This window comes from Trichoplusia ni, chromosome 7 (assembly GCF_003590095.1).
Source record: "Trichoplusia ni isolate ovarian cell line Hi5 chromosome 7, tn1, whole genome shotgun sequence".
Classification (NCBI taxonomy): Eukaryota; Metazoa; Arthropoda; class Insecta; order Lepidoptera; family Noctuidae; genus Trichoplusia; species Trichoplusia ni.
This window is the reverse complement of record NC_039484.1, coordinates 10,045,410-10,067,411: the sequence shown is the minus strand read 5'-3', so window position 1 is coordinate 10,067,411 and position 22,002 is coordinate 10,045,410. Positions and strand designations below refer to the sequence as shown.

At 40.6% G+C, this 22,002-nt stretch overlaps 2 protein-coding genes across 3 annotated transcripts in view; both read left to right on the top strand.

Annotated features, from left to right (window-relative positions):
• Positions 1–4,142, top strand: part of LOC113495568 — a 74,447-nt gene extending 70,305 nt beyond the window's left edge. Inside the window, exons 4-5 of the mRNA XM_026874336.1 lie at positions 457–553; positions 813–4,142. Of these exons, the coding sequence (XP_026730137.1) occupies positions 457–553; positions 813–3,464 (2,749 nt within the window). The 3' untranslated portion in view covers positions 3,465–4,142. The remainder of the gene's footprint in view (positions 1–456; positions 554–812) is intronic.
• Positions 4,143–5,117: 975 nt separating this feature from the next.
• Positions 5,118–21,934, top strand: LOC113495569 (acid phosphatase type 7). Of its 2 annotated transcripts, none has more exons than XM_026874337.1 (10): positions 5,118–5,468; positions 7,012–7,206; positions 15,463–15,584; positions 16,116–16,300; positions 16,641–16,841; positions 17,064–17,176; positions 17,495–17,627; positions 20,402–20,463; positions 20,820–20,911; positions 21,402–21,934. In XM_026874337.1, the coding sequence occupies exons 1-10, from the start codon at positions 5,345–5,347 to the stop codon at positions 21,480–21,482; spliced, it is 1,308 nt and encodes a 435-aa protein (XP_026730138.1). In that variant the 5' UTR covers positions 5,118–5,344; the 3' UTR covers positions 21,483–21,934. The 2 variants fall into 2 exon arrangements, with proteins under 2 accessions (XP_026730138.1, XP_026730139.1); XM_026874338.1 differs by lacking the exons at positions 20,402–20,463; positions 20,820–20,911; positions 21,402–21,934 and adding exons at positions 18,939–19,000; positions 19,398–19,489; positions 19,812–20,220 and having other exon boundaries at positions 5,120–5,468.
• Positions 21,935–22,002: the final 68 nt, after the last annotated feature.

The following is a 22,002-nucleotide window of genomic DNA, read 5'->3' as shown; positions in this document are numbered from 1 at the left end:
GTATAGGTTAACAGCCTTATGCCAGCCTTATGTCAATAAAATCTATAATAAATCCAAGTATTTATAAGCAGCATGGTGGAATAAAAAACTGTCAGTTTCTGCCACCGAAATATACTATTATACCCCACTTTCATAGCAGCTATTTCTTTTTTTAAGTAAACATAGCCATTGCTATTCATTCTTCAACCGAAGACTTTCCTTTAAAAATTAAAGGTAAAAAAATATAAGAATATTATGATATAAGGAAATTAAACTGCATATGATTTTTTTGTGCACACGCAAACTTGTCTGGTAAAAACTAAAGTTTACGCTTTCAATTATTCATTTTAAAAATTATTAGTATAGTTTAACCATTGTGTTACTTGCCAAGACAAAGAAACTTAGTCAAGAAATTTTACACAAATAAAAATTGTTTAAAGATCAAATTTCAAGTAGAAATTACGTAATTGTTCACAGAACGGAGCAGCAGCACTACCGAGAGAATGCCCGAGCCCCTTTGTCTGACCAACAGATGAGAAGTGTCGCGTCACGATACCCAGTCGATCGATATTTGGTTAGTATTGACCCGATTTTTCTAAAATAAGCTAACAATAAACGGTTTTCAAAAATTTATTTAAAATTATTAAATTGTTTTTAAAAATTAATTAATTACGCAAACTAAGTCTCTTCATAATTTCCTAGATAAAGTTTGAGAGATATCTTTAATAAAGTAGATCCATCTCACAAAAATCATAAATTGATCACTACTACTACCTAACATACGGTAAACAATATTATAACAACAATGACAGAAATATGTACTGGTGTTTCAGGTTGAAAGCAGCAATAAGTTTGAAATGGTAAATATCATAGACAACGATTTATGGAACACTGAACCAGCTTTGAAACCAGAAGATGAAATTATATTAAGAAAACTGCATGAAATGCTGCAATCGACTGCGGATGACCTAAAGCTACTTTCCGGTGAACTGTCAAAATTCCATGAGCCGGGTGTGCAAGTTAAAACTACGCCTACACCATTAGATGAAGAATTTAATGAGAAAGTTCATATTGAGGAAATTGTAAATGCCAAATTCCATGGTTACAAAATCATTGATAACCCTGCAAATATAGCTAAGTACAAGTCGAATAAAGATTTAACAGAGAATAAGAAAAGTATGTTAAATTCACAAAAATCAAATATTACTAATGTTAATATTCCGGTCAAGCCTCCACCCGTATCTAAGAAGCCTATTTTAAATAGAAATCTAGAAGTAACTCGCACCAAAATCATACAAATAGACGGTAACGAAAATAGTTCCAAGACTGAAAAGCTTAATAATGGTAAGGTAGTCAACGCCCCAGCTGTAGCTTATAACGAATATTGTTTTAAATATGTCGAACCTAAACTAAAGACGCCACGCAGAGTTTTACAAGTACAAGAAATGCCAACTATTGATATCAGAAGTGAATTAAAAGAACAGAAAGTGTTACAATTAGACATATTACCTGAGGATAAAGAACATGAGAAGGCTGCCACAGTCATGAGAAATGTTGCTGTAGTTGCTTGCGCCCATGAGGTGCCCAGATCAAATTCACAAGAACCAACTAAAGCCTCACCTGTGCCGACTGCATCACAGAATCAACCTCAAATTAAGGCTATAACGATTCGAAAAGTATCTAAAATGTCTACCTATGACAGTAGTGGGTCCACTAAGAACACGAGCTCCGATACGCCAAGTTTGATAAAAACACAACAGCGTATCCTAGCAAGTATTAGATCTTCTCCAAAAAGCTCATCGCGCAATGAACGCAAAAAAGTCAATCACAAAAAAGACTTGGATAAGCGTCCTCGCTCAAATTTAGAAGAATGGCGCAAAAAACTTAACTCGGTTTATGGGTCTACGAATACAAAAAAAAATAAAACTCCAAAGCCTAAAACAAGCAAAAGTAAAGAGTCTCTGAGTAAAACCAACGTACCTTCTCATGTAACGAGTAAACCCAATAACTTAAATAATATCCAATACATACCGTACTCCAAGTTGACTGTAGGAGGTGTTAGAGCAAGCGATATTGAAAGAGAAATATCAGACATACCTAATAGCAGAGACATACCATTGAGCCCAATATTAGACAAGATCTTAAGCAGCCGTGAAAATTCTTTTAGCAAAAATAGTCCTCGAAATCACAAACTAAAAGAGACTAATATACTCACGACCTCTGACGAAAATCTACTGCAAGAAGTAATCGATATAGAAAGAACTGTTAGTGAGACTCTATCAAAAAATGTCAAAAACAATAAATATGAAGAAAAAGATGAAGTGGCAAAACGAATTCCAAGTGATAGTGACGACGTTAAGGAAAATGAAAGCTATGACGATGACTTTGAAGATGAAAAATCAGAACATTCAGAACAAAATTCGGAAGTACAGAAAACAGATAGCTCACATTCCAATAAACATGAGAAATCCAGTGAAGCCGATGTTACTATTGATAGTAACGATGAAGATCCAGGAACTCAAACTAAAAACCAGGAAACAACGCCAAGCACTCAAAACATTCATAATTTGACATATACAAAACCAAACCTGTCTTTTAAAAATACTGTTGATATATTTGAATTCGTACATTCTGTTGATACACAAGATACAGCAACACAGAGTAATACAGGACAAAGGATAGCCCCGAAAGAAACTCAAACGTCACCAATATGCGACAAAAACTTACAACCTATACACAATGATCTTTGGCCTTGTATAGACCCAAAAGGAGAAGTAGAGAAGATGTTTAAAATTGAAAAAGATTTTATTAAAAAACTTATTGTGGATGAATATGGCGATATCTTAGAAAAAAATATTGACAAACCCTCGACTTCGAAAGGGACCGAGATTCGGAAGAACGTGGCAGCCTCACAGAAAAACACACAAACTTCTCCAGCACATGTAAAAAATGTCATGACATCACCTACTAGAACTAAAACCAGAACTACATCACCATTTGCTGCATTGACAGTAGACCATCACACCAGCCCACTAATATTCGTAACTAACGAAGACGATAAAGAAGAAGTCGAAAACGAAGATGATCCTGGTATATCCATTAACCTGTCTTCACCAAGATTCAGTCTGCGTCTACCTCGCACATCTAGGGAGGTTTTATCTAATATTGAAGATAGCATACCAAGAACAATTGTGAAAAGCTCGAGACATGTTTTTAAACGTAATAATACAACATCAAGTTCTAGTTCAATGGAAGTAGAATCATCTGAAATTAGCAGTCTAGGTGAAATAAAACTAAAGAGGAAATTTGGTCGTACTAGAATTTTATCAGACTCAGAATCTGTTAGTTCCTCTAAATGTAGTTCAGATTTTTTCTCAGGCATATTACCTTTGAAAAGTGAAGGTGAAATGAGTTTAGGTCATATAAAGAAGTCTAATAAGCAAAACAAGTCAAGTGAGGGGGAAGCTAGCTTGGGTCTATTGTAGCAGTTATTTTCTATGAATTTGGTCTTAGATCATTATTTTGGTGCCTTAACTGTTGACTTTAATTTAAAGAAAATATAATTGAGGATCAGTACTGATAAATTAGTACTAAGTATTTCTTTTGGTTAAATATTGCTTCTAATAAGAATGTGCTAATGAAATTGATAATGTAATTATTATTTTATGAATTACTTATTAATGGATTATATGTCATGTCAAATGTGACAACAAAAGGTTTTACAACATATTTGTTGTAAAACAGTTAAAATGAAGTGTCAACACTTTAAAAAAAATACTTGGATGAAATTTAATGTCTTCCTATAAAATGCTCTATCTACAAGACATACTAGGTACATAAAAATATTTGAGCTTATTTCTGGCCATTAACCAATTTTTTGGCAAATATTAAAAGGTACACTATATTAAATTATTAAGTCAAACAGAAGTTGTCTAAAAGTAGTTAGTAACAGTACTGATTCACAATTATAGTACTAATGTGTGTTCATTGTCACTATTTGTTGATCACCTGAAGTACAAATCAGTTAGCGCATATACCTACTTTAATTTTTATCTGTAAGTATCTGTACATATTTTAGTATATTTTATATGCCATTTAGTTATATTTTAATTAGGAACTAAGCATATTTTGCATTGCAACTGAATAAACAGTTGTTACTTGAAGGACTTGTTTCATTTCTAAACCTATGTGTAGCCCCTCAAGAAATAAACTACAGCACATTCAAGTTATTTATCTTCTAATATCTTGCAAGAGCAAAGTAGAAGGCCTACAAATTAAAAAGTCACTTTGAAACATTAATATAATAAAGTAATAAGTAAAAATTTGGAAGTAAAGTTTTTATAATACAACCCTACACTATAAATGTTAAAAACAAGTTGAGATCTCACCTGGATAAGTTGAGACATTCCTAGTACCTAATAATAATAATAGCCAGCGTACTTAGGAATTACATAAATCCGTCCGCAAAAACGTAACACAAAACGAGGATTTGGTTACTCCTTAAACCCCTAAACGCATTTATTAATGAAAGCCGAAAGGAGAATGAGTATCCCAGAATCTCTGGTACTTAATGGATTGAAAAAAAACTTACCTCACTTACCTTATTTTTATTATGAATAATCAATTCAGACAAACTGGCAGATGCAACATTGACGGTACTGACCGGTAACTGCGGCAACTTACGTAGAAGACAAGAAGTTTCTCTTAAGTTATTAAAAAGTGTAATTATAAAACTAGCTCAATTCCGGCACAACACTATTCATTTTAAAAAGCTTTACAATTTTTACACCATCTAATTCATTAATATCTTCAGAACTAACACTTAAGAAAAGCATTGCTAATCAAAAGATTGCTATAAATTAGTATAATTCATTTTATTTTGAATCGAACTCCAGATTAAGGTTACGTTCCGAAACATAATTTTTACTCTCTAACAAAATATATATTGATCGATATTGTAAACTAAATTATTGAGGATGAAACCTTTGTTCAGTGATACATAAACATTGTTATATATTAATATGTTTGTAGTTTTATAATCGTTCGGGATTCAGAGTTTTGTATATTTGGTTCGTAGGAATCACAGAGTACATTCTATTATACTGCAGGTATCAATGCAAGTTTCTGAATGTCTAGTTTTGACGTTTCTGTCAACAATGTTTGATGCGAGTTTTGATTCGCGACTCTGCAAGTAATGATTACATGTTTTGAATTATTCTGATGCCAATTAGTGATAAACTGAGCGTTCAGGGACGTACATCAGCTTTGATACAATATATTAACGTGTTTTGTTAAAATTTAACGCGTACCTTCTAATAAATGTTAATAAAAGAAATTGATTAAATAACGAAGCGATAATTAGATCATGAAGTTATTTATTCTATCTTTGGTACTGGGGATAGCCTGGGGTAGAAGGTTTAATATTTTTAATCCGAGTCCCTATGAGTGTACTCACTGCCAGCCAGAGCAGGTCCATATTGCGTTTGGAGGTAAGTTCAACATTTGTATTCATTAGTAATTATACCTACCGCAGGTATTAAACGCAGTATTTGCGTATTTATTTTTTTATCACATTTTCCTTGTAGTCAATAATTGATGCAATTATACATTGTGGCAGATGTGTATGTAGTGTTAGTTAATAGACAAAATTGTAAACAATTTGTGATTTTTTTAAATTACTCATTACCTTTTTAAGCTTAGTTCTTACTACAGTTTTACTGAAAATAAATAAATAGATCCATTATAACTTTTTGTCCATACCTAAGTTATTACATGTTATAAAAAGATAGTTGGGCCAGGCTGTTTCCTGTCCCGCTGGGCCAATAGTCACAACCATTGCACACTAGCAATATCCATATAACTTATGGGACAGGGTAATGGTTAACATGGAACGAATATGAGTTAAAAACAGGCTTCAAAAATCTTACAATTTATAATTTAACTAAAATCAAAGTAATTAATGGTGTCAATAGTATTTCAACTATTATTCATTGAATATTTTAAATAACTTATTCATATATCATTTTGAACTTTAACTCACAGTAATTAAATCTATTTATCATCAACTAAGTGTGTCCTGTTTTTAAGTAAATTGATAAACTATCGCTTGTTTTGAGTACACCAAGTTATTGAACTTTTACAAACATACTAATTAAAATAAATGATAACTGGGACTTGTTTATGCATAACTGTGTTAATAAAATTGTTGACATAGTTTATCTGGCATCTCTCTTTCACAGTAAAACCACTCAATAAGTGCTAGCAATAGGCATGATAACATACTAGCAAGTTTATTATCTAACTTCTTCACAAGATAACATTGCAAATCCAAAATTATTTGTTTTTACACCTCTAATGGCTCACTCTAAACAATATCTCAGACAATCCGGAGCAATACATGTTATGACGGAACATATAATACCTATATATATGCATTCTGCTATTCCAATGAATTCCGACATCATAATTACACAAATACTTTCATGAATACTTTGCCTTTCTGATTGCGTGTTTACGATAACCAACAAATGTCTGTCTGAAAGTATGGATTTCAAATCCTTTGTATACATAAGCAATAACAAACCTGCCATAATAATATTGAAATAGTAGTAGTATACATAATCACTAAACATTATTGCCAGTCATAATTGTAAACAATATTGTTTAAACTGTAGCATTGAGTAACTTACGACTTTTACATCATCATATTATTAATTCTATCTTGTCCATATCAGCACTATCGTCTAAGAATCTTCGAGAAAATTAAGTAAATATTTGATGTAGATTTTTTTAATATTTACTAAGGAGTAGGGTAATGTTAATGGCCCACTTTGGGCCTTTTGTACTTGAAAATCCACCACATCCCTTCACAAATGCCTTTCTTTGCCAGCCTCTTATTATCCACATCCACATATTATTGCTTTTAAGAGTTACAGGGCAAAGGCCTCTTTTCCCTTCTTAAGCACAGTTGAATATTCGTGTTATATACCTAGTACTCCTAGTAGACAATATTCCTTATAAATTTATTTTCAGACAAGAGCAACGACATAGTGGTAACATGGTCGACGTTCAACGACACGCAGGAGTCGCGCGTGCAGTACGGCGCGGGCATCATGGACCAGGAGAGCAGAGGCTCCAGCAAGCTGTTCGTGGACGGCGGCAGCCTGAAGCGGAGCCAGTACATCCACACCGTGGTGCTCAAGAACCTCAAGTATAACACCAAATATGGTAACACCGTGTTGTGATTGTGATTGCTCTTATTTGCTTTTTTTTGACAGAAAGAAAAATCCATCAGCTCTTAACCTGTTTTGCTGTGTAAGTAGGATTTCGCTCTGAGCCGTGTAGAGCCCCAGTTCGATCTTATAACCGCAACTCTTGCTTTAAGTGAAGTATCTGGAACATCTTTCCAAGAAATGTTGTTAAAAAATTATACTTCCAGTAAAAGTCAATTGCTTCTCGCCTTTCTACTACTCTACGTATCAATTTTTAATTCGTAAGAATTAAATTAGTACGTGTAGTCAATATAATTTGTAAATAACAAGGGAATGTTAATAGTTATTGTGCGGGACAGCGTGAACAGTTTAAGAGAAAAAGTGTAAACAATGAACAGTATTTGTGATTAGTGTTATATGATTAGGTTTAAGTATAGTTTAAGTCAAATTAGAGTCTGATTAGATTATTGTTTGTTTAGTATACTCCGGCCTCCTATTGGAAAACATTCCAGTAACAGCGACCAATAGGAGAGCCGGAATTAATTAAAGTTATACGAAAATTGTGAATATTTTTAAGATAGGAATATTGTAAAAATTATATTTTTCTCATATTATAGGCTAAGTAATGATTCAGAAAATGTATAGTTAACATACTATTGTAATTCATTTTTAAATAGAAAATAGCATTTTAAGTAAACGGCTCTCGGTGTGGTAAAGTATCGTCGTACTTAACCTTAAGGAAAAAACCGCGCGCGGGCCCCGCCCCCGCTCTTATTGGTCGAAAAGCGAGCGATCTTATTGGTCGGCCAATGGGAGCGGGGGAATTTCGGGGCCCGAATTTGTATAAAATGCGGCCCACACCGAGAGTCGACACATTCGGCGGCAACACAGCAAGAAGAGCGGACCAACAGGAAGAAATAGGAAGCCCTCGAAGACTTCAGCAACAGCGACGCCTCGGATACAACGAAGGAGCCCCGGGACATCAGCGAAGCCCTAAAGGACATCAACGGAACCCTACGAAATAGTCGACGTAAACAAACTGCGTTTGTTTACGTTTTGCATCCTCTGTTTGAGCGTCAATAAATTGAGTTTGGTGTTTATACAAGGACCTTCTCATTTTTCACCAATCCGGCACCCCCAATAGTTGTGCTCGCGCGGTGTCTCTTGCTGTAAAGTTGGAGCCCGTGCGACACATTTAATGGTCCTTCGAGCCGGATACGTGGAATTGAGTTGGCCTTTCGAACATCGAACTTAATTACAGATCGAGTTGTGAAGACCGAAGAATAGAAGACAGAAGCGCCATGCCCGTCACACGCTCCGAGGGAAAGGGCCGCAAGGTCGCAACACAACAGAAGCCATCATCCGAGGACACCGCTACGACCTCGGGGACCGGCAACAGCGCCGAGACTGCGATCGATTCTACAGCCACAGGGACTACCGCCACGGAAACTACAGAGTATACATCCGCCTCCGTGACGACAGCCACCACGCAGTCATCGGCAACCGCCGCGACCTCCGGCACCGCCGCCACCTCGGGCACCGCCGCCACCTCGGGCGCCACCGCGACCGCCGGCACCACCGCCGCGGCCGCGACAGCAACCAACGCGCCTACGGTCTCGGACTCCGCTGCTACCACGCTGCCCGCTCACGCCGTCAAGAAGACGAACATGAACCCCCCGCGGGGGGGGGTAACCGCCGGTGTCAACAAAAACAGAACAGGAGCATCTACAGTCAAGCGGAACAGGAAGGATGCAACCGGCCCACATGAAACAGGTGGACCGACCACCCCGCGCGCCCCCAGCAAGAGGGGGGGAGGGGGGGGATCAACACACAGCAAGAAGGCGCAGCGGATAGCAAAGGCCAAAGAAGAACTCCTGCGCCTACAGGTCGAGCTCGCGGCGGCGAAGCTGGCCGCCTTGGAGACTGAAGACACAGAAGATGAAGATGAAGAAGGCGACGTCTCTATCACCGAGGTGAACGAGAAGGTGTCCAATTGGCTCGACACCAACAAGAACACAGCAGAGGAGGACGCGACGCCACAGCAGAAGACTCAGCAGCCCGCGCAGCCAGCACCGGCGGGAGGTCCAGCGGACTTCTCGCAGCTGGCTGAAGCAATAACGTTCGCGGTCAAGGCCGCTCAGCGACCAAAGTTCATTGAACTTCCGATCTTCAGCGGTGCACATCAAGAATGGCTGCCCTTCCGCGCGGCCTACTATGAGACAGCGTCGTCGTACTCTCCTATAGAAAACACGAACAGGCTTAGAAGAAACCTCAAAGGAAGAGCCAGGGAAGCCGTGGAGGGCCTGCTCATCACCAGCGCAGCTCCGGAAGAAGTTATGAAGACATTGGAGTCAAGATTCGGGCGACCAGAAGCAATAGCGATGGTGGAGATGGAGGCGCTCCGGGGACTCCCACGCCTCACGGAATCGCCACGAGATATATGCATCTTCTCAACGAAGGTCTCCAACATCGTCGCTACATTGAAGACTCTCAGCTGTTTGAACTACCTATATAACCCGGAGATATGCAAATCTCTGGTGGACAAGTTAACCCCAACACTCAAGTACAGGTATTTTGACTACGCCGCCAGTCAACAGAAAAGTGAACCCGATCTCGTCAAGATGGAAAGATTTCTCAGACGGGAAGCTGAACTCTGCGGTCCATATGCGCTACCTGAACAGGTAGCAGCGCCACCTACAGTTAGAAAACCGCAGAGAGTCAACAACGTGCAAACGTATACACCGAAGTGTCCAGCATGCGACGAGACGGGACACAACACGCAAGACTGTGCAGAGTTCAAGAAGAAGGACAACAGCGGAAGATGGGACCTAGCCAAGGCAAGGAAGTTGTGCTTTCGCTGTCTGCGTTACAGAAACAAAACCCATAGTTGCAAGCCCAAGCCCTGTGGGATAGATAACTGCAAGTATTTTCACAACAGGTTACTTCATTTTGAAAAAAGCACAGAGAAGATTCCTACAGAAGAACAGGACAAAGAAGTAATCAACTCTGCGTGGACAGCAAAAAGAAAACAGTCTTACTTGAAGATCGTGCCGCTGAAGGTGAAGGGGCCCAAAGGAGTCGTGGACACCTTCGCTCTGCTGGACGACGGGTCGACAGTAACATTAATAGACGAAGAGGTCGCCAGGGAGATAGGTGCCACAGGACCCGTCGACCCCCTACGTATAGAAACTATCAACGAGTTAAAGACGTCAGAAGCTGCGTCAAGAAGAGTCACCTTCCGATTAAAGGGTATGAACGGTCATGAAGAGCGAGTCCGAGCCAGAACAGTTAAGAACCTGCAGGTCTCATCACAGAAGGTGTCCAGGGAAGTGGTTCAAGATTGCAAGCATCTGACGGACTTGATGGGACACCTGACGTACGACCAAGCCAAGCCACGACTACTGATCGGACAGGACAACTGGCATCTTCTGGTGACCACAAGGATAAGAAGAGGCGATCATCACCAACCAGTGGCCTCCCTCACGCCGCTGGGTTGGGTCCTGCACGGAAGCCAAACCAGGACAATGAAGCACGCGATCGACTATGTATCGCATATCACAGAAGAATCACCAGAAGATGACCTAGAAGCCATGGTCAAGAAGTACTTCGAAATGGACTCTTTATGCATCGTCCCGAAGAAGCCCACAACAGATCCAGAACAGCAAGCTCTCCGAGTCCTAGAGAAGACAACGAGAAGAATAGGAGAAGGAAGATACGAAACGGGCCTCTTATGGAAACAAGAAGACATCTCGTTTCCCAACAATTACTGCAACGCCGTGAAGAGGCTCGAAAATATAGAGAGAAAATTAGATCGCGACCCGAAGCTTAAACAGAAGTATAATGAACAGATGGAAGCACTCGTCGCCAAAGGCTACGCCGAACGTGCTCCTGCAGACAAGAACCCCAAGAAGACATGGTACTTACCACACTTCGCTGTCATCAATCCAATGAAGCCAGAGAAACTCAGGGTGGTACACGACGCCGCCGCCAAGACAAGAGGGGTGGCGCTCAACGACATGCTGCTGAAGGGACCTGACCTGATGCAGTCGCTGCCTGGAGTCGTCATGCGTTTCCGACAACATCAAATAGCAGTCACGGCGGACATTAAAGAAATGTTCATGCAAGTGAAACTTCGAGAAGCTGACAGAGACTCCCTGCGATACGTGTGGAGGGGCAACAGAAGAGACGACCAGCCTCCAGAAGAGTACAGAATGACGTCTCTGATCTTCGGCGCGTCGAGCTCACCGTCAACAGCAATATATGTCAAGAACTTGAACGCCAAAGAACACGAAGCCACACACCCCGAGGCTGCAGCAGCGATCATAGAGAAGCACTACGTAGACGACTACTTAGACAGCTTCAGGAGTCTAGAGGACGCAGTACGTATAGCTAAGGGAGTTCGAGATATACACGCAAAGGCCTGCTTCGAACTCAAACAGTGGAAGTCCAACTCAACCCTGCTACTCCAAGAGCTGGGAGAGGAGGAGCTCATAGAAGATATGGAACTCTACAAGACAGAAGAGAAAACAGAACGAGTACTAGGAGTCATCTGGAAGTTGAACACTGACGAGCTGACCTTCAACCTCAACTTAGCTCGCGTTCCGACAACGCTACTGGAGGGAGAAACACCTACGAAGAGAGAAGCCTTGCGGATAGTAATGTCACTGTTCGACCCACTCGGCTTCGCGTCTCCTGTCACCATACGGGCGAAGCAGCTCCTGCAGGAAGTGTGGCGCAGAGGAACGGCGTGGGACGACCCTATAGACGAAGATCTCGCGGAGCAATGGACGACCTGGCTGACTCACCTACAGAAGCTACGAGACGTGAAGATACCGAGGCGATACCTGAACTACAGCGACGCTGCCTCGATACAGCTTCACATCTTCACCGACGCCAGCGAGTCAGCATATTCTGCGGTCCTGTATTGGAGAACGAAAACTCCTGACGGCGAGGTCAAGCTCTCTCTCATCGTCGCCAAGGCGAAGGTGGCACCGTTGAAGCTAACGTCGATCCCGAGGTTGGAGCTTCAAGCTGCAGTTATGGGCACCAGACTGGCAGACTCAGTCATAGAAGAGCACGAGAGGAAACCTGACTGCAAGGTGTTCTGGACCGACAGTAAGACAGTACTCACCTGGATCAGGACAGGGTCACGCACCTACAAACCATACGTGGCTCATCGGCTTGCTGCTATAGAAGAAAGTACCAAAGTTAACGAGTGGCGCTGGGTTCCGACGAAGCTGAACGTAGCGGACGACGCGACACGAGACGTCCCGCTCACCTTCGACAAGGATCACAGATGGTACAAGGGACCCGACTTCTTGTACGAAGAAGAGGACCAGTGGCCAGTCGAGACAGATACTAAGAAGATCGAAGACACTTCTGGGGAAGAGAAGGTGAACCACATAGCGAATAAAAGAGAACTTAGATTAACAGAAGGGCTACCCGAAGCCTCACGCTTCTCTAACTGGCACCGGCTTCGATATACTACAGCGCGAGTTCTTCTATTCATTGAACTCTGCAGAAGAAATAAAGAAAGCGTAAATTACAGAAGGACTAAGAAAAACAAAGAACAGGATCCAAGCTGGAATAAGATAGCAAGAAAAACGTCAAGCACTAATGAAACACAGAAGAAAACAACAACAAAGATAAATAGAAAATTCCTTCCAGTCTCTGCCGAGAACCTCAAGCAGGCGGAGGAGTTGCTGATGCGTGCTTCTCAAGAAGAGTCGTTCGCAGAAGAAATAGCCAACCTAAGGAGTGGGAAACCGGTCAACAAGGAAAGCAGACTACATCAACTCAGCGTCACGTGTGTGGATGGTGCCCTCCGGCTTAGAAGTCGCATAAAAGCCGTCAAATACATGCCAGAAGACTTCAAGAGCCCCATGATAATAGACGGAGACCATCCTATAGTTAAGTCATGGATACGAGCAATACACCAACAGCTACATCACGCAGGAGTAGAAGCGACAGTGAACGAGTGTAGACAACAGTACTGGGTGTTACGCCTGCGCCCTACAACGCGCTCAGTACTGCGACAGTGTTTGTTCTGCAGAATGAAGACAGGGACTCCGCCACATCCACGAACAGGTGATCTACCACAGTGTCGTTTGGCTCATCACAAAAGGCCATTCACCTACACTGGGGTGGACTACTTCGGCCCGCTATCTGTAACAGTTGGAAGAACGCGACAGAAACGCTACGTCGCGATATTTACCTGCCTCACTACGCGAGCCATCCATCTCGAAATTGCAGGCTCACTCAGCACCGACTCAGCAGTGATGGCAGTCCGAAGAATGATCTCTCGACGCGGCTGCCCTACAGAAATATGGTCGGACAACGGCACCAACCTAAAGGGAGCTGAAAAGGAACTTCGACAACAAATAGATGAAGCGACGGCGGAAGAAGCTGCAAAGAGAATCATCGCTTGGCGGTTCATACCTCCTGGCGCACCGTTCATGGGAGGAGCATGGGAACGAATGGTCCGGTCAGTCAAGACGGCGCTCGCCGCCACTCTGCACGAGCGACACCCTACAGAAGAGGTGTTATCCACACTACTGGCCGAGGTGGAGTACACCGTGAACAGCAGGCCACTGACCCACGTTTCAGTGAGCCCCGAAGATCCAGAAGCCCTGACGCCGAATCACTTCCTCCTAGGAGGACAGGGTCGAGTACCGCTGCCTGGAAGTTTCACCGACAAGGACGTAGCTTCGAGATCCAGCTGGCGAGCAGCCCAAAGGCTCGCTGACTTATTCTGGACACGCTGGGTGAGAGAGTACTTACCCGAGCTTCAACACCGGCGGGAGCCGCACGGACGGGGCCCAGCTGTGCAGGTCAACGACCTCGTACAAATAGTCGACGCCAACCTGCCCCGTAACGTGTGGGTCAGAGGAAGGGTCATCGACACGTACCCCGGCCCAGATGGAGTCGTCAGAGCAGTGGACATCCGGACAAAAGGAGGAGTTCTACGTCGACCAGTGAGGAAGCTGGTGATCCTGCCCCTGCACGACGACGGACCCGCACACGGAGGAGATGCAACATCGTCGCACGGCGGGAGAGATGTGCGGGACAGCGTGAACAGTTTAAGAGAAAAAGTGTAAACAATGAACAGTATTTGTGATTAGTGTTATATGATTAGGTTTAAGTATAGTTTAAGTCAAATTAGAGTCTGATTAGATTATTGTTTGTTTAGTATACTCCGGCCTCCTATTGGAAAACATTCCAGTAACAGCGACCAATAGGAGAGCCGGAATTAATTAAAGTTATACGAAAATTGTGAATATTTTTAAGATAGGAATATTGTAAAAATTATATTTTTCTCATATTATAGGCTAAGTAATGATTCAGAAAATGTATAGTTAACATACTATTGTAATTCATTTTTAAATAGAAAATAGCATTTTAAGTAAACGGCTCTCGGTGTGGTAAAGTATCGTCGTACTTAACCTTAAGGAAAAAACCGCGCGCGGGCCCCGCCCCCGCTCTTATTGGTCGAAAAGCGAGCGATCTTATTGGTCGGCCAATGGGAGCGGGGGAATTTCGGGGCCCGAATTTGTATAAAATGCGGCCCACACCGAGAGTCGACACATTCGGCGGCAACACAGCAAGAAGAGCGGACCAACAGGAAGAAATAGGAAGCCCTCGAAGACTTCAGCAACAGCGACGCCTCGGATACAACGAAGGAGCCCCGGGACATCAGCGAAGCCCTAAAGGACATCAACGGAGCCCTACGAAATAGTCGACGTAAACAAACTGCGTTTGTTTACGTTTTGCATCCTCTGTTTGAGCGTCAATAAATTGAGTTTGGTGTTTATACAAGGGCCTTCTCATTTTTCACCAATCCGGCACCCCCAATAGTTGTGCTCGCGCGGTGTCTCTTGCTGTAAAGTTGGAGCCCGTGCGACACAGTTATCGTACGCGGATGTTCATCCGTTGTTTATTTGTAATCTTTGCATCGCAATCTACTTAATTATATTGTCGGGGATAGAACTAGTCCAAATAATTCCTCGTAAAACGAAACATAATATAATATGACTATAGTAGCTTTTTTAGAGTAAAATTTATCTGACCATATTTGATTCTAGTGACCATTGAATTCTGTAAAGCTTTGCCAGGCTGACCTCCAAAAAAATAACGCTTTGTTTTGTGGATTCTTGTTATTCTTTATTAAATTTAAACGGGCATGGTTTTATTTAAGTTGTTATAAGTCCTAGTTACAATGACGCGACGGCCTTTGAAAACCAATTACAACATTAGTCTATTTGGTACATTTCAGTTTACCACGCGGGCTCTGTGTACGGCTGGTCGGAGATGTTCTGGTTCCGCGTGCCGCCCGCCGGCGAGGACTGGCCCGTGCGCGCCGCCATTTACGGGGACATGGGCAACAAGAACGCACAGGTACTACTCACTATACCTAGTGACTGCGCGTTCTTCTGTTTGCTGCGTAACGCGACGTAGCAACCTGCAATAAACAATGTTTTCTTACATTATTACTAGCTGACCCAGCAAATGTCTTTTTATAATGGTGCAGAAAAAAGCTTGATGTATGAATAAGAAAAAAAATACTCAAGGGGATGACAAAGAGATATCCTATTGTCAGATTTATCCAATATGCGCACAAAATTTCGAGAATCGGTCAAGCTGTTTCGGAGGTGTTTAACTACAAACACACGAGATTATTATGTAAAGATTAACCAGAAACACCAAGTATTGTGTCTAAGTATATAAGTGAGTTAAACGCTTATTACACAACCCGATGAAGGGCCCTGCATCGAGGGTGGGCGTGTACCCTAGTTAGTGCAGCGCTTATTACGCTTCTCTGCAAATTGGGTCCTAACTCTGTTTTGGATTTATTATTGTTTTGCGACCTGAAATAAGGACGTATTCTATAAAAAGATGATTAATCATTAACCTGGTGTACATTTCTAGTCCCTCTCATACCTCCAAGACGAGGCCCAGCGCGACAAGTTCGACGTGATCCTGCACGTGGGCGACTTCGCGTACGACATGGACACGGACGAGGCGCGCGTGGGCGACGAGTTCATGCGGCAGATACAGCCGCTGGCCGCGCTCGTGCCATACATGACCTGTCCCGGGAACCACGAGCAGGCCTAGTCAGTACCACGCACCACATTGCATTATACATATTATCATGTATTTAGTATATGCCTCCTGTAACCTTGGTTAGGGAATTGACTGACCAGAAAATGAGTTATATAGGCTTTTTGTAATCCTTCTTGGTTTAAAATAAAAGTGACAGTTTAATTTTAACCCTACGTTTTATATTCTGTGAATTAATTGCTATAACTCACAAGAATTTTAATTAACTCTTCTCCTTCAAATAATTACAGGGAAGATGACTTTGCTTAATAAATGGACTGTAACATACTCATAGTTTTTAGCTTACTACATGCTACAAAAAACGCCAGAATATATAAAATTTCTTTATTCCAGTAACTTCAGTAACTACGCGAACCGGTTCCGCATGCCGGGCCGCGACTCCTCGCTGTACTACAGCTTCGACCTCGGGCCCATACACTTCGTGTCCATATCCACGGAGGTCTACTACTTCACGCAGTACGGCCTCAAGCTCATCGTCAGCCAGTACGAATGGCTCAAGAAAGACCTCGCTAAAGCCAACCTGCCCCAAAATAGGTAAATCTCTAAACTTACTTATTTAGGAAAAATCCGTTTTCAAAGGAGTCCTTTTCAACTAGATGTATTTGTCATGTATACGTGATATACGATTGTTAAAGTGAATATTACTATTTTTACTGTATTTTTTAAACACAATTCAAAATGGAAAGTATCCATCATTATAAATAATTTAGTTAAAATTGAATCTTACCTCACTATAAATGCGGTCTATTTTTCTAGAGCAAAGCGTCCGTGGATTATTCTTTTCGGTCATCGTCCGATGTACTGCAGTGACTCGAATGACATCGACTGCAGCTGCGAGTACACCAGGGTCGGTCTGCTCGGCGTGTATGGTACGTTACCGTAACTGGTAGATATCTTGTATATATCTTGATTGTCGACTAAAGCTGTAAAGTTGTAGGGAAAAAAAGTATGAGCAGTGCTCGAGAACGGCTGAATCGATGTGGATCATTTTACTCTTGAAATATTCGTGGCAGTCCACAGAAGGTTTAAAATATGGAAAAATTCCAAAAAAAATAATTGTACATCAACTGCTAGGCGGTACGTAGTTCGGACAGCTAGTAATAAATAAATGTGTCTGAGCATGGCCTTTGGATGACACATTGATATTTACTGCTTGCCGCCACATGTTGAAGCCCCCCCCCCCGCAGGGCTGGAGCCGCTGCTGCGCGAGTTCCGCGTGGACGCGGCCGTGTGGGCGCACGAGCACTCGTACGAGCGCACGTGGCCGCTCTACGACAACCGCGTCTACAACGGCACGCGCCAGCCCTACCACAACCCGCGGTGAGCCCACACTCTACATGTAGGGCATGCCAGCCATACTGTGACTTTTTATCTAGCTTCTACTAATACAGCCTGGGTAGCGGTTTCAATGTGATAACACCCTTATTATGGTATTCAAAAAGTCTGATTTCTATAAAAATGTTGACGTTGAAATAAATCTTTTGATCATGACTCCTTGACGGCCCTTCCGTGTTTTGTGGTCTCTCATATAACTTGATATTTGACAGACATTCTTTTTTGTGTTGATTGTCATTTCATTAGAGTGAAACCTTTTAATGTTCCATCAAAGAAACAAGTCCCGGACGGGTTATTGCCATAATTAATAATATCTAATTATTTGACTTTGGTGCACTATTATGCTTAAAACTAATCATTACAGGTATTCCATATGTCACCTTATAAAACTTAACACTTTTGTTAATATATTATTCGTCTTGTGTAAAGTTCAACTTAAAAGAAAACTATTAAGTTATAATATTCATCATTTTAACAAATCTTTCTACAATAATAATACTAATCTTTGAGGAGCTTGGCTACTAAATCAGAGGTTTAATTAATATAGCACGAATATTTATTATGTGTAAGGATAGACTATTTGTATTATCTCCATATACCGTAACAATCCTTAGATTACATTTTTATTAACTCAAAATGCTGGTCAAAGAAGTATAAATGGTTTAGTGCTAACAGTTTTCATGTCTTTTAACGGTTGTTTTGCTCAAATAAGCTTTAAATCCGTACTTAAATAAAACTTCTAGTGTTATTTTTTTGTGTCTAAAATTACTGTTTGTTTTCGTGAAAAATAAAGTATGTAGAGTGGGTTGTATTTGTATACCAATAGATAATATCATTTGGAACGAGCTTTGTGATAATTTATGTCAAAATTCCAAAGGTAAATATATGTTTTATTTATTGTTATTTATATTTCTAACATAACACTTTAAACCTGCAACTTATTAATTGTATTTATATTTTATTATAATATATACCCATGCTTTACTGGTCAAATTTCGAAAGATCAAAGGAACTTTAACCTGTCTCTATAAAATCTTCCTAAACGACTAACAGCTTACAGCTTTGTATCTAACCATAACCTTATTGTTTATGCCTGGGTTCTTTTCCAAAGTTAGTGTTTTTTTTGGTAAAATTAGTGTAATTCACTTCAAACCTTCAGCATAGCCTTTGCAGTAATCCGACATTGTTAAAACATTCTGGACAGATAGTACCCACAGCAAGAGATTGTATGCATGCTTTGAACGCATACCGTAATCGATTAACGTTACCTGAAACATTATTAACATTTGTTTTCAGAGCTCCCGTGCACATAGTGACTGGTTCGGCAGGATGCCAGGAGAAAACCGATCCCTTCAGGCGTAAGTCCTTATTACTCTTTTTATTTCACCGAAAATATTTTAAAATTAAGTAAAGAAAAAAAATAACACCAACGACAATGTTGAACTTGGTTATTTATTATACATTTTGAAACTTATTCTGATAAATGTATTGTATAAATTAACACCTGCTTTGGCTTAACTATCACTAGACATGATAGATTGTGGTTGAGATCACCACGCCAAACCCACTGCGTGCGTCGTGTCGCGGGTTCGATCCCCGCGTAACACAAGCATTTGTGTGATCCACGAATGCTTGTTCTGAGTCTGGGTGTCTATGTCCATGTGATTTGTATGTTTGTGAAACCCCCGCGACACAAGGATTAAACTCCCTACTGCGGGAGACGTTTTTCTAAAAAAGATGCATGTTGTGTCCCAGCGGACCCCGAGCCGTGGTCAGCGTTCCGCAGCAGCGACTACGGCTACACGCGGTTCGTGGCTCACAACAAGACGCATGTCTACTTCGAACAGGTATGCACATTAATAAGTATTTAATCATTTATTTATTTTGCTTTCGTATGCGATTTAGTCATGTTGCAATTGTTGATGTAAAACGTCGCTTATGGCAATGTATTCCACTTCCCTAAAAGGTCAAACTACAAGTTATAGTTCTGTCAATAATCTGAATCTTATCAAAAGGGAATAAGCATTGATCATAAGTATCTTTAGTTGAATTTACACAGGACTAATACTTTTCTACTTAATGTGAAGACTTGCTGAAGGCGTTGATGTCTGATTGTTGCTTAGTTTCATTCAAATATTCAACTCTTAACGGCAAGAAATATTGTTTCAGGTCGACGTGGATTTATTGGGCGAAGTGATCGACTCATTCTGGATCGTCAAAGATGAGCACAAGCCTTACAAAATATAATCTAACTAACCAACTTTAACTAGTTGTAATGATACCAATGCATACGTAAAACTCAATGAGACGTAATAGTTTACGAGTCCATGGATTTTATTTTGTGATGTTACTAAACATTTATTCGTAGTTTTAATAGTTACTTTTATATTATTTTAAGTTTTGACTAAGGGATCATGTACTTTATTTCGATGACGGTTTTCTTAAACACGAACTTGCATTTTAGTATGGTTTTAGTTGAAATGTTATGATGTATTTCACGCATTATACACAAAATTGTAAATTACGAATCTCATTTTTTGTAAATCTTGTGTTTTTAATAAATAGATTTAGTATATAATTTATGTTTTTTTTTCTCCTGAAAATATGACAAATAGTACAAACTAGAAGAGAGAGAAGAAGTCTTGGAAGCTTTGGCAATTTTTTGTCTAATAATCTATCTCTCGCTCCCTCTACTATGTGAACTTGTATGCCCACTGTTATACTATAGGTGAAGCAAATTAATATGATGGTACTTGCAGAGCTCCGGTTCACATAATAACGGGCTCGGCCGGCTGCCAGGAGGGCAGGGATCACTTCCTAAGTAAGTAACTCATGCAATTAACATCACTAACGTATTATTCAACTTGTAGATCATTTTAATATTAGTGACTTTCAAAATATCGGCAAAAAGCCTACCGCCACCCCTTAAATAGTGTTGCAGTTTGTCATAACAGCACAAATGTTGGCTGGCCCCTTTTAACCGACTTAAAAAAGGAGGAGGTTCTTAATCATTATTTTACAATGTTTAAAACCTCAGAACTTCGGACTGGCTGAACCGATTTCATTCTTTTTTATTAAGTTTGGTTCGTAAAAAAATAGTATTTATTTTAAGAGTGCTTTTTTAATAAAAAATATATTAAGAAAACATTATTAATAAAATGTGATTTACATCATCAGACAAGCAGCCGAAATGGTCCGCGTTCCGCTCGCAAGACTACGGCTACACAAAGTTCAAGGCGTTCAACAAAACGCACATCCACATGGAACAGGTCAGTGTCAGTACAAGCTCGCTTAGATAAGACAATGATATCAATATGTATTCTAGCTGCCAAGCAATAAAGTTCATTTTAGCTCATTTATAGAGCTTTACGCTTTTATAACCTAAATTTTATCTGTTCTTAACTCCTGCCGGGAGTTTGTGGATTACGATGACATATTAGCAATTAGTGTCAACCTTCCAAAGCGTAAAGACATGCCCCTGGTCTAGACAGGCGAATAGACTAAAAAAAAACAAAAACGCACTATGGTATTTAAATCTTGTGTCGCAGGGGATTTCACAAGCATTCAAGTCACATACACAAATACATCCAGACTGAGGACAAGCAATCGTGGATCACAGAAATGCTTGTCCTACGTGAGGATCGAACCCGCGACACATCGTGCTCTTTAGGTTTGGTTTGGTGAACCCAACCATACGGCTATCCGTGCAGTCGCCACATAGATCATACAACCTAATTATTATAATGTTCATTGTTACAGGTGTCAGTTGACCTTGAGGGGCAGGTGATCGATTCGTTTTGGCTGATCAAAGACAAACCGGTGCCAGTTTTTAAGATATAGAATTCATGCACTCATATTTAGAAGGAGCAACCCGTGATCAAACCGCATCAATAGTAGTTTCAGATCAGGGATTCTTACCTCATATTACGAAAAAGGTTGTATTATTATTTTAGAAATAGGAAACTGCAGACTAAATGCAATGTTAGCTGAACAAAACTCACTCAAGCTTTGAATTATAATATTTAGGTACCTGTTACATATAGTGTAGAAATATTAATAGTGTTACTCTGAAGCCTAAATATAATACTCATCGTATGGCAATAAGTAGCCAATTTGGTATTAAGTTCAATTTAATAGGAGTTTATAATGTACCAGCAAAGTAACATAGTTATCCCACTGATTGAAATACCTCACTCTGAAATATGCATATATTTTACTCGCTTTATATTGTAGGAAATAATTAGTTAGGAGACGGTAGTCTGTAGCTCTTGCCATTTAAGATATTTGCAGTTTAGCGACATTAAAAATGTTGTTTATTCGATTTAGGCTAGGCTTAGGTACACAAAGTAAAGTACAGCTA

What these genes read in the sequence shown, in the direction of transcription:
- LOC113495569 (XM_026874337.1), top strand. Translation starts at nt 5,345, where the DNA reads ATGAAGTTATTTATTCTATCTTTGGTACTGGGGATAGCCTGGGGTAGA. An exon ending in CAAGTATAACACCAAATATG is followed by an intron (nt 7,207 to 15,462) that starts GTAACACCGTGT and finishes GGTACATTTCAG; the next exon opens with TTTACCACGCGGGCTCTGTG. An exon ending in TGGGCAACAAGAACGCACAG is followed by an intron (nt 15,585 to 16,115) that starts GTACTACTCACT and finishes GTACATTTCTAG; the next exon opens with TCCCTCTCATACCTCCAAGA.